The sequence below is a fragment of the Lepidochelys kempii genome, chromosome 2 (assembly GCF_965140285.1).
Source record: "Lepidochelys kempii isolate rLepKem1 chromosome 2, rLepKem1.hap1, whole genome shotgun sequence".
NCBI lineage: Eukaryota > Metazoa > Chordata > Testudines > Cheloniidae > Lepidochelys > Lepidochelys kempii.
This window is the reverse complement of record NC_136381.1, coordinates 94,036,082-94,049,072: the sequence shown is the minus strand read 5'-3', so window position 1 is coordinate 94,049,072 and position 12,991 is coordinate 94,036,082. Positions and strand designations below refer to the sequence as shown.

At 39.5% G+C, this 12,991-nt stretch overlaps 1 protein-coding gene across 2 annotated transcripts in view; it reads right to left on the bottom strand.

The window, feature by feature from the left end:
- Window positions 1–12,991, bottom strand: part of CDH7 (cadherin 7) — a 107,951-nt gene that overhangs the window by 19,764 nt on the left and 75,196 nt on the right. Inside the window, exons 1-2 of one of the 2 annotated variants that reach the window (XM_073331692.2) lie at window positions 7,336–7,402; window positions 1,108–1,361 (exon numbers count right to left, since the gene is read on the bottom strand). In XM_073331692.2, coding sequence (XP_073187793.1) covers window positions 1,108–1,262 — 155 coding nt within the window. In that variant the 5' untranslated portion in view covers window positions 1,263–1,361; window positions 7,336–7,402. Of the gene's footprint in view, window positions 1–1,107; window positions 1,362–7,335; window positions 7,403–12,991 lie in introns of those variants that run through there. The other variant, XM_073331690.2, reaches the window with a different exon arrangement.

Below are 12,991 nucleotides of genomic sequence, written 5' to 3'. Positions count from 1 at the left end.
TTTTCATTCCCTCCCTCGTAGGAGGGAAATGTGACCACATCTTTCCCTGTGGTGATGGCAGATATTTTACCTCAGTGGGACCAGTAAAAGGCACACAGCCAACGTATCTGAGACATCCCCTCTATCATGTTTAGAACACCATTTATACTTATTGTAACCCCTGCTGAGTCTTCATTGTCCGTATGCCATCAAATATATTTCTTGACTCTGTCCATTTCTGTGATATATGGACAATTTGCACTGTGGAACCTCAGGTCCAAGTTTCTGCACTATAATATTAAAATGTTTTTGTTTTTACTGTTACTTATATGTATTACTGTAGGGCCTAGTTATAAGGTCTTTTCACTTAGGGCTTCTGGTAGGAATTTCAGAAGCACCTAAGGCTGAAAATCAATAGGACTCATGCTCCTAAGTTCTTTTGAAAATCCCACTCTTTATATATTTATAACCTTTATCTTAAAAATCATTTTTGTCTGGTAATTATACAAAGCGTGGACTGTATAGATTAAATATATAAGTAATTAATCTTTATATTGTAATAGAAAGAGTGAGCCTGAAGCAGCTGAATAATAAAGCTGAAATAATGCAAACACATATCTTTCAAACAAATAACTATAAAAATATAATTTGCTAAACAAATGAAACTCCAGTTTGTTCTTCTTTTGAATACAAATTCTACAACATACACATTGTCAATGCATCCAGAAAATGCATCACTTCTTTTTTGTACATAGTTTTCTCTATAATAGGTTTGGCATAAATGATTTAATAGGGACATAAATTATGGTTTGTGGATTCTTCCTAACCGCTGCTGAACTTGGATAATCAAGTGATTTTTTTTGTTTCAGAAACCTGAATATATTATATATATCTATATCTATATCTATATCTATCTTTAAAGAGATTTAAATAAATTGTTTATCAAAGCTACTGCAACACTGGAGTCAAAATAAACAAACTTTTTAAACAGCACGGACATATGCTGAAAAAACTAAATAATCCCTTCCGGTATAAATTAATAATCCTGAAATACACTGGACAAAATGACTTCAAAGGACAACATGCATACGTACGTATGTACATACATAAACAAAGCCTCATAATTACCTAACAGGGCTGTTCAAGATATCAGGGTCATGGGCTGCAACTGTTCCAATGATGGTGCCAACCTTTGCTGCTTCAGACACTACCATGGAATACAAATGGGAAGTGAATACAGGAGGCTCATCCACATCCTCCACAATTATCTTCACTGTTGTCATATCGCTAAAGGGCCCCAGACTTTGAAAGCGAGAGTCAACATGCTTATTTGCTGCTTCTATCCTCAGTGTATAGCTTGTTTTAGCTTCAAAATCCAGCTCCTAGAAAGAGAAAGTTATTTTGAAATTTAATTACTAATTAAATAGATGGTGCAGCAAAGCTCTTGCATTTACAAATGTCAGTATAGATATATATAAAGAACTCTGCCACTGGTATCCAGGCAGCATTTTTGACTGGCAGATCACTGAAAACTACTGATCTTTAGCATTTAGCTTTCCACTATTTGCAGTATGTCCCTTGGTCTAATCCAAGATATTTTGATTGATTCTAAGGCTGCCAATTAAAGCTAAAGTTATTTTCCATCAGTGCATTAATTTAGTAGTTATAAAACAACAGGCAACTGCCAAGGGAAAGAGCAAAAATTCAACAGGAGAAGCCAGTGCAGCTTAACCAAAATGGAGTGAGAGTACAAAACAAAAAACAAAACTTTACCATGTGGTTTTAATGAACACTTATTGAAACGTATAAAGACAAATGAGATGTCCTGTCTGAAGGGGATTTTCAAAAATGCCCGGCATTGGACTAACTCTGCTCCTACTAAAGCTGATGGCCAGTGATGACTATTTTTGAAAATCCCTCTCTACGGATGAAATCCCTGTGATTTCCCAGGGCCAGAATTTTGCCCAATGTTTTTAATGTGTGTGACTCCTTCATTTTGTGTTATGAGTATTTACCATCCATATAATATCACTTTATCATTTCCTTTTTACTACACTGTCTAGGGCCACACATTTGGCAGGAGCTACTCACTAGAAATTATCATTTAAAAGACTACAACAATTGGACAGAATTTTGAGACAGTGTTAGGAAGATACTGACCAATGGGATGGTCCAAATGCAGAAGCAGTTTGGATACAGTGCACTGCCGCAAATCAGCATCACACTGTATTGTCTGCATTGTAGCATATTGCATCTGGATGTAGCCCAGAGAACATTTGATCTAGACTATTTATCAGTCTATGCAAAAGTTGCTTCACTTGGTTTTGCCTCATTAATATCCACTATATAAATATATTTTTCGCAGACAATACTATATTAGATGTCAATAAGAAACACACAGCACTCAATATTCCAGACCCAATAATCTTTTCCAGAACACAAGGATATGATTTGGATAGTAGCCTCCATGAAACTAGAGGACAAATTTTACTGATGTTGATATTACATCCTGCTGCAAAAGAAGTCCCTGAAAGAAAGAAGTGAATTAATATCAGTGATATGCCCATACTCTACAATGTAATGTCTCTGGCTACCATGAAGGTCTGAGCCGGATAGAGTCAGGATGCACTGAGTGCCTAGCTACCGAGCTGCCTTCTACATTACAGAAGCATTCATTTCTACACAACAATGAAGGGACTGAAGCCTTGCTAAGTCTGCAGTTTGGTTAATCAGCTACACTTTCAAACTATATTCATGAGACTATAAAATACTTACAGAAAATTGGTATGATTGTACAGATACTGGAAACAATTGTTAACATCTGAAATGCCCTGCGACAATAACCTGCTGATATCTGCAAAACGTCTTTATACACACTTGGAGGAACAGTATTTATGGGAATTATTAGCCAAATCAGAACCGAAACATAAATCTGCTAACCTGCATACATTGTAGGCCAATCTCTCCTCTCAGTTACACTGATATATATATATCCAAAGTAAGTCCATCAAAGTCAACGGTGTTTACATTAATTTTACAGTCCAACCTGAAACAGTGTATATACCTGCATAAATAAGAGAAGAATTTGGCCTATTGTGTTCAAAAGGAGATGAACTTTTCTAAACTCCATGTGGAAGTTCACTGTTTTGCTGAATAGGGATGGGCTTAGACATGTGCTTTAAGTTATGCATTTAAAGAATTGGTAGGGGAAGTAGAAGTGTGTGGCAACCTGGGCAGCAGTGACCATGAGATGGTCGAGTTCAGGATCCTGACACAAGGAAGAAAGGAGAGCAGCAGAATAAGGATGCTAGACTTCAGAAAAGCAGACTTTGACTTCTCAGGGAACTGATGGGCAGTATCCTCTAGGAGGTTAATATGAGGGGGGGAAAGGAGTTGAGGAGAGTTGTCTGTATTTTAAAGAAGCCTTATTGAGGGTGTAGGAACAAATGACCCTAATGTGGAGAAAGAATAGAAGATATGGCTTAACAGTGAAATCTTCTGTGAGCTTAAACACAAAAAAGGAAGCTTACAAGAAGTTGAAACTTGGGCAGATGACTAGGGAGGAGTATAAAAATATTGCTCAAGCATGCAGGGATGTAATCAGAAAGGCCAAGGCACAAATGGAGTTGCAACTAGCAAGGGAAGTGAAAGATAACAAGAAGGGTTTCTACAGGTATATTAGCAACAAGAAGAAGGTCAAGGAAAGCATGGGACCCTTACTGAATGGGGGAGGCAACCTAGTGACAGATGATGTGAAAAAGCTTAAGTAGATAATGCTTTTTTTGCCTCGGTCATCACAGACAAGGTCAGCTCCCAGACGGCTGCACTGGGCAGCACAATATGGGGAGGAGGTGAGCAGACCTCAGTGTTGAAAGAGCAGGTTAAGAACTATTTAGAAAAGCTGAACATGCACAAGTCCACGGGGCCAGATGCAATGCATCCGATGGTGCTGAGGGAGTTGGCTGATGTGATTGCAGAGCCATTGGCCATTATCTTTGAAAACTCGTGGCAACCAGGGGAGGTCCCGGATGATTGGAAAAAGGCAACTATAGTGCCCATCTTTAAAAAATGGAAGAAGGAGAATTCGGGGAACTACAGACTGGTCAGCCTCACATCTGCCCTGCAAAAATCATGGAGCAGGTCTTCAAGGAATCCATTTTGAAGCACTTGGAGGAGAGGAAGGTGATCAGGAACAGTCAACATGGATTCACCAAGGGCAAGTCATACCTAACCAACCTGATTGCCTTCTATGATGAGATAACTGGCTCTGTGGATATGGAGAAAGTGGTGGATGTGATATACCTTGAGTTGAGCAAAGCTTTTGATACAGTCTCCTACAGTATTCTTGCCAGTAAGTTAAAGAAGTATGGATTGGATGAATGGACTATAAGGTGAATAGAAAGCTGGCTAGATCGTCAGGCACAACGGGTAGTGATCAATGACTCAATATCTAGTTGGCAGCCAGTATCAATTGGTGTGCCCCAGGAGTCGGTCCTGAGGCCGGTTTTGTTCAACATCTTCATTAATGATCTGGATGATGGGATTAATTGTACCCTCAGCAAGTTCATGGATGACACTAAACTGGGGGCGGGGGTAGATATACTGGAGGGTAGGGATACGGTCCAGAGTGACCTAGAAAAATTGGAGGATTGAGCCAAAAGAAATCTGCTGAGGTTCAACAAGGAGAAGTGCAGAGTCCTGAACTTAGAATGGAAGAATCCTATGCAGTGCTAACAGGCTGGGGATCGACTGGCTGCAGAAAAGGGCCTGGAGATTACAGTGGATGAGAAGCTGGATATGAGTCAACAGTGTGCCCTTGTTGTCAAGAAGGCTAACGCCATATTGGGCTGCATTAGTAGGAGCATTGCCAGCAGATTGAGGGTTGTGACCATTCCCCTCTATTCAGCAGTGGTGAGGCCACATCTGGAATACTGCATCCAGTTTTGGGCCCACTACTACAGAAAGGATGTGGATGAATTGGAGAGAGTCCAGCAGAGGGCAATGAAAATGATTAGGGGGCACATGATTTACGAGGAGAGGCTCAGGGAACTGGGATTGTTTAGTCTGCAGAAGAGAAGAATGAGGGGGGATTTGATAGCTGCTTTCAACTACCTGAAAGGGGGTTCCAAAGAGGATGGATCTAGACTGTTCTCAGTGGTAGCTGATGACAACAAGGAGTAATGGTCTCAAGTTGCAGTGGGGGAGGTCTAGGTTAGATATTAGGAAAAACTATTTCACTAAGAGCATGGTGAAGCACTGGAACGGGTTAACTAGGGAGGTGGTGGAATCTCCATCCCTAGAGATTTTTAAGGCCCAGCTTGACAAAGCCCTGGCTGGGATGATTTAGTTGGGGTTGGTCCTGCTTTCAGCAGAGGGTTGGACTACATGACCTCCTGAGGTCTCTTCCAACCATAATCTTCTATGACTCCATGATTCTATGTTTAATGATTTCTTGAATCAGAGCCTAAAGCATTCAAAAAACATGTCCAAGTCAGTCATTCTGAGCAGTTCAAGTATTAAAATAAAGTAGATTCTCTTGATCTACCGTAATTTTGATATATGAGTGAACTGTTTTTTTAATTTTTGTTACAAAAACAAGTACAGTTATTTTGAATCTCAACCTCCATTTAGTTTTACATCTGAAATACAACAATCTGAGGAATCCACATGTGTCAGCCATTCAGCATCAGTATCCATGGTGCCGCTATCATGATGTAGCATGACAGGCATTGTGGTACATATGGTATCTAAGAGAAGTTCCAGAAACAGGGCAATGAAGCAACTGATATGATATGCTGTGCATCAGGCTTACAGAGAGAACAAGAAACCTGCCATGTGTTAAGGCTATTCTTATTTTCTAGCGCAACTACCCATACCAGTGAAATAAATTAGGTTCCAAACAATGGCATAGAGAAGAGGGAGAAAATGTTAAAGATAAAAAGCTGATATGTTTCGAGCAAAGCCTGGGAACTCTGAGGCAAAGGGCACACAAATTCTGTAGCTAAGTGTTTGAATTCTGTGGCACTGTGCTGTGGTGGTGGCAGCTTCATTTACAATTAGAAAATTGAGGTTTTAATGAGCTAGCTATGCAAATGAATAATACAGTCAGTACACTAGCCCCATTCCATTTATTTTTATATTAATTTCAGTTTAACATGTAGTGTCCCAACATTTTCAATCTGTGGCTGGTGATCGTACTGACAATGTTTAACTGAATCATAAAAATCATCATGGGGGTAGCTGGAGCTTGTGGCAGCCGGGCAAAGGTGTGACATAAGTTGCATATTTCTGCTAAAATGCTCAGGAATAAAAGAGTTAACAAGTGTTGCTATTTAACTTAAGATTTCAGAGTTTAAAAAAACATAAAGATGAATAGGGCAGCTCACACCCCTCAGAGCTAATGTTTTAGGCTGTCTGAAGATTTGGGAAAACGTCGATCTATTGGTTTGCACTTGCTTCACATTTTCAAGCCTATGTTCACAGTTATGAGGCCAGAAACAAAACTTCAAAACAGAAAGAAAATATTTTTTCTGGAACATATATCTGTAGGTTTTAAGGCTAGAAGGGACCACTGTGATCATCCATTCTGACCTCCTTATAACACAGCAATACAATTTCCCTGTATTTTATTCCTGCCTCAAGTCCAATAGTGGTGCATGAATTAAAGCAATGGCGGCCAGTATGTCCCTTGGCCCGCGACGCTTCCAGCAGCTCCCAGTGGCCTGGAGCAGTGAACCGCAGCCACTGGGAGCCGCGATCAGCCGAACATGTGGACGCGGCAGGTAAACAAACCAGCCCGGCCCGCCAGGGGCTTTCCCTGCACAAGCAGCGGAACAAGTTTGGGAACCACTGAACTAAAGCATATCTTCTAGAAAAAAAATCCAATCCTGATTTCAAATATCCAGTTATGGGAATCCCTCACAACCCTTGATTTTTTTTTAAAAAAGTGCCTTCTTTCTAGTCTGAATTTATTTAATTTCAACTTCCAGTCACTGGTTCTTGTTACTCCTTTGTCTGATAGATTGAGAAGCCCCTGTCACAGTTCCAGGGTTAACTGAACTGCTGCTGCCTCTGGGATCTGCTCAAGGGCTCCCCTGTAGGTCTCATACCTCCAGCCATCACCTCTCTGTGAGTGGGGACCTTCTTCCCTCTTCCTCCAGACTAGGGATTTAAGTTTGCTGCCCCCCTTGTAATTCACTACGATTATCCCAGCAGCCTGACCTTAGTCTATTGCCCGCTGTTCTGCTCTTCCAGTGACCAGCCAGTTTTCAGACAACAGTACATTTATTTACGAAAAAATCATTACAGAGAAAATATATCATAAACAGGAAACAGTCTACACACATAGTCACTTACCAAGTGTTACCCATCTTCCGCTCGGAGACCCTGGTAAGTTGAAAGTCCTTTAAAACCTTCCAGCAGGGTTTTCCCTCTGGGTTACAAATTCATGTCAATTTAAAGATCTAAATGAGAGGCACTCAGACAGGTCAGAGTGAGCCTTTATACACAAAGCTCTTTCTTTGACTCATGGACTGGTTGACTGTGGTCTGAAACATAATATGCAATTACCCTCAGGGAGTGACAGTTTTTTGGAGTTGTTTACCTGTCCTGAGATTTGCAGTAATTACACCCCACTGACTTTAATTCCTGGAGGAGGCTTGGTAACTCTCCTCCATAGAGCTAGAATACAATTCCTAGCTCACAAATGTTTATAAATATTCTCTGTGACAGAGTCTGACACATATCAGTATAAGTTTTTTGAAGTTTCCATGCTTCCCAGGTTTCACATTTGGTACACACACACCTTTATCAAATTTCTTTTCCTCATGTAACTACTCACAGATGCTGAAAATTCATCCTTTAACCTTCTCTTTGTTATGCTAAATACAGTGACCTCCTTGAGTCTTTTATTGAAAGGCAGGTTTTCCAATTAAATCATTCTGTTGGTTCTTCTCTACACCCTCCCCAATTTTTCAGCATCCTTCTTGAAAGTAAGGACACCAGAACTGGACATGGTGTTTCATCAGCAGTTGCAATGTCACAGTGTCAAATACAGAGGTAATTTAACATCTCACTCTATAATTCTGCAACAACCAATATATTCTGTGGGTGAAATTCTGGCTTTATTGGAAGCAATGGCAAAACTTCCACTGACTCCAACAGGGCCAGGTTTTCACCCTATGTCAAATTCTGATGCTGCAGAATCAAGTAATTCACAGGACCATATTATGAGCTAGAAACACTGGACACAAAATGTATATGTGTTTTATATGTATGTATATGTATATGGGGTTTATTTGTATACTATATATCACCTATTGCTAACTCTCTGCTGCATGGCCCTGATAGCAGTTATTTAAAAAAAAATACATTCATTTTATGTTTCAAATGTCCCTTTGATTTTAGAATTTTAGGTTGGTTTTAGGTTGCATACAATACTTAAACAGTGGGATATGTTGAAGTAAGATGTTTTAGATTACAGGAGGACTTCATCACACATGTGGAAATATATTACCAGGATGCAGAGTAAAATATCTTTCTATTAGATATTAGTGACCAGCTAACATCGGTGCCAAAATCAGCACTCCAAAGAAAAAAAAGATTCAGAAAGAATTCCATTTTAAAAGAAAATGTGTAAACAGTACAATATACCTCATCAGATAAACTCTGCAAAGCCTCATTCAAACAGAGCAGGGCACAAGAAGTTAAAAAAAAGTATGATTCAAAGGTCAATTTTGACAGATATTCCTGTTCTTACGTGCAGTTCATAAAAATTATTTAAATTAAAATTTTTGGTAAGTTTAAAAATTAAAACATATCTAGGCCTTTGGTTTGCTTACCACACATTAAGCAATATTGTCACATTTGGCACATTGACATGCACCTTTATTTTGTTACCATTTATTGGCCTCTTTTTCTAAGGGCAGAAACAGACTTCTCTTTTAGATTGTAATTCAAGGATACAGGAGTGATAGAGGATGCATTGTGAAACAGTAAAGGGCAAATAAGTTACATATACATAAGAGAGAGGTAGTTCATTATTGAGAAGGATGAATGACTAAGGTCATGTAGTTTACATATGTTTTACAAGCAGGCTTACTAGGTTTCAGAGTAACAGCCGTGTTAGTCTGTATTCGCAAAAAGAAAAGGAATACTTGTGGCACCTTAGAGACTAACCAATTTATTTGAGCATGAGCTTCTGTGAGCTACAGCTCACTTCAGAATCTGAAGGGCAGTGAGACTGCAGTATGGGGCATTCAATGCTAATAGTTTCCTAAACTTACAGGGACCCTTGCTAAAGAAATATGGTCCAAAAACTTTTAAAATACAATTTTGATGGGAAAATGCATTTAGTAATATAGTGTAGACTTTGTTCACAGAAATAATTATACATGTTTAAGAAAGAAATTGGGCTCATCATTAATTCTTGTGAATTGCCAGTCCTGGAAGGTGCTGGGCACCTTCGATGAGATGATGGAAGCCTTCAACTCTCAAAGAAATCAGTGGTAACTATGGTAACTAAGCACCCTGCAAAAGGTGTTCAGCACCTGACCCCCAGAAAAGGGCATTTCCCTCCTGTGAAAATTTAGAATTTTTGGGAAAAAAAGTCATCCCAAATCAAGAGAAAAAGTCAAATATTCAACATTTTTCACAGGAGGAAAAATTGTGAAAACTTCTATTTCAGGAGAACTGAAGTGAAATATTTCAGCTTTCAGGACAGACTGCCTCCCTGCCTAGTTTTGCATCAAAATTTTCAACAGAATCAACACCTTCCCACAGAATGATTCAGTTCCCTCAAATCTGTATTTTTTGACTGAATAGTGTTCTGTCAGAAAATTTTCAAACTGCTATACTCATTACCCTTTAGGAACAGAACCTTATTTTTCAAAACTGATCACCGATATCAAGAGGTGAAAAGGGAAAACATTACATTGTGGAAGAGAAGTGGTGACTGCAGGAGACAGCTTAAGTCTGTCTAGAATTACAGTTCTTCATTACAGCATCCTTTCCAGGCCCCCCGTTGAGTAAAACATTTAAATGCACACATTCCAAGTCAATGGGCCTGGCTGACCCAAAGTTCACAGAAGTCAAAGGAAGGAATCCCATTGAATACAATGGACTTCGGATTAGGCCATTGCTCAACAGAGACGGGATAACTAATGTGATTAAAATTAAATGTGTGTATAAGTGTTTTGCTGAACTGGGGCCCAGATCTCTGCAGAAATCACTGGCCTCATAGGATAAAGAAAAAAGCATACAGTATATAATCCCCCTGACACCTCTGCAGGTACAAACTCAGAACGTATGGGGTGAGGTCCTGGGTCTTTCTGCCAATGTGGGTCTCTCCGATGAACTCATGACTCCCCCCACTGGTGATATGGATTAGTCGAACTGCTACCGTAATAGTGGCACCTCCTAGGAAATAATGGATGATCCATCCTAACTATGAATACTGTACTCCCTTCATAAATAAGTATAAATTACCAAGCACTTCAATAAACTTTATATAAACAATATAAACTATAATACAAACTATAAACACAAAAAATGCAAGGAACAAGTTATATTAAATAAATATATATTAATATGGCTAGATTTGTAAAATATATAAACAGGTATCCATAGAGGACACCATAAAACTCTTCTTTTTTTGTCTTTTTTAGTCACTTAACACAACCACTCAAAGTCTCCCTGATTTTAGTTGTTAAGTCATCCTGTGATGTTGCATTCCATATGTTTATGGAAATATGCTTATGAGTGTGAATATAATGTAACTAAAATATGCTTTATGCAAAAGGTCTCTTGTAAGGTATCATTACAAAGCTTATAATGACAGGTTTCAGAGTAGCAGCCATGTTAGTCTGTATCCGCAAAAAGAAAAGGAGTACTTGTGGCACCTTAGAGACTAACAAATTTATTTGAGCATATAGTAAGCTTATAATCTACTGAGCGTGTTCACCCTATTTGTATGAATGTATCATTCTTGTATCTGAAGCTAGAAATATGAAGTGTTACTCTGAAGTCCTATTGTAACTATGCAAAGTGTGGGCCATTAATGGTGGCTTGGAATCTTGATGGCTCCCATTAACTAGGACAATTGGTTATAAATGGCTCTGTTTACTTGTAAGCCTTCCTGTATATGTGTGTGCCAGACAGTGGGTAATGAAGTCTCACAGGACATGTGAACATGTCACACGATACTGGAATCCATCTTAAACCTGGTGCTTTTCCATTTCGAAGGGAGGATGGGAACCCAGAGAGAGACAAAGGATTGCCACCTTGTGACAAAAATAGAAAAGGGGGTGGAACAGAACAAAGTGGGCTGCAGTCATGAGAAATCCCCTAGTTACCACCTGAGCTGGAACTAACAAGAACTGCACCAGGGGAAAGGATTGCGCCCAGATTAAGAAGGAGTCTAGTCTGTGAAAGAAGCTTATCGGAACATCTCTGAGGGTGAGATTTATCTGTATTCAGTTTCTTAATGTATTAGGCTTAGACTTGCGTGTTTTGTTTTATTTTGCTTGGTAACTTCCTTTGTTCTGTTATTACTTGAAACCACTTAAATCCTACTTTTTATACTTAATAAAGTCACTTTTGTTTATTAATTAACCCAGAGTAAGTGATTTATACCTGGGGGAGCAAACAGCTCTCCGTATCTCTCTATCAGTGTTATAGAGGGCGGACAATTTATGAGTTTCCCCTGTATAAGCTTTATACAGAGTAAAATGGATTTATTTGGGGATCCCATTAGGAGCTGGGTGTCTGCGTGCTGGAGAAAGGAATACTTGCTGAGTGGTTTTCAGTTAAAGCCTGCAGCTTTGGGGGCATGGACCAGACCTGTTGCAGCAGACTAGTGTGTCTGGCTAAGGCAGGGTTCTGGAGTTCCAAGCCATCAGGGAAAACAGGCTCAGAGATCGTTTCAGCACATCAGGTGACAGTCCCAAGGGGGTCTCTGTGACCGAACCCATCACACATCCTCTAACATGTCAGTCCCAAGTGCAGGTACCTATTTGTGGTGCAACTCTAGATACTACAGGCACTGTGGTCTGATGTGTATTTTGATTGTGAGATCGGATGATCTGCAAATATCAGAAATAGCTTTTCAGCTCTAACCCCTCCTCACACTGGGGGACAAGATTACTTAGAAGCTTTCTGCTTTTTTTCCTGCTAGGCTGGGGCAGCTGTGGGGCAACTTTAAAAAAATCAGTCAATCTTCTGAGGGGAGATGGATGCTCCTTTCCTCTCTGGCTCTCTTCACCTCTTCCCCCCACACCTTTCTTTTCCTTTTCAACTGACACCCCCGAAGGAGGAGCTACCTCCTCTCTCCCAGGCACCTGTTCTCTGGGTAAAGAACTAGTCAGAGCTCCACTCTTTCAGGACATCTGGGATTGCCACTTTATTTCCTTCCCTTGAGCTTCCTCTTGGTTTAAGGGACGGTTGCCTGGCAACAGGGTAGTAACCCTTCTGGGATGCAATCTTCAACCCTGGCTGGTCCCAGGTAAATTTCATGGGCCTCCTTATGGTATGGGAGTTGAGAGGTGGGGGTTACAAGTATATTCCAGGTTTACTTCAGTAGTCTATCCCAGTCTACTATAGTATATGAAGCTACTGGCATTTCCTGTCTATATTAGACAACTCAAAGAAAGCACTCTTGAATGCATGTTCCACATGCTTATATAATACATAAATAAAAAGGTCTACCACTTAGCGCTCAGTCACTATTTAGACCTTTTAAATTGCTCATGCTCATAATAGTAATAGTGGAATCTGCCTGCATAAATTAGTTTATGAAGAATATTTATTTTTGAGAAGAATATATTTCCTTGATTAAAGAAAATAATCCTTAAAAAATTACTAACTGATTTTTTTTTTGCTAAACTACTATCCAGTGGCTTGTAAAAAACAATCTGAACTCAGTCCAGATATTTATACATTGCAAAACAATCAGCAATTTTTCAACAATGGAGGAAATATGTGTGTTGATTGAATTACTAATTAGCTATCAGGAAAT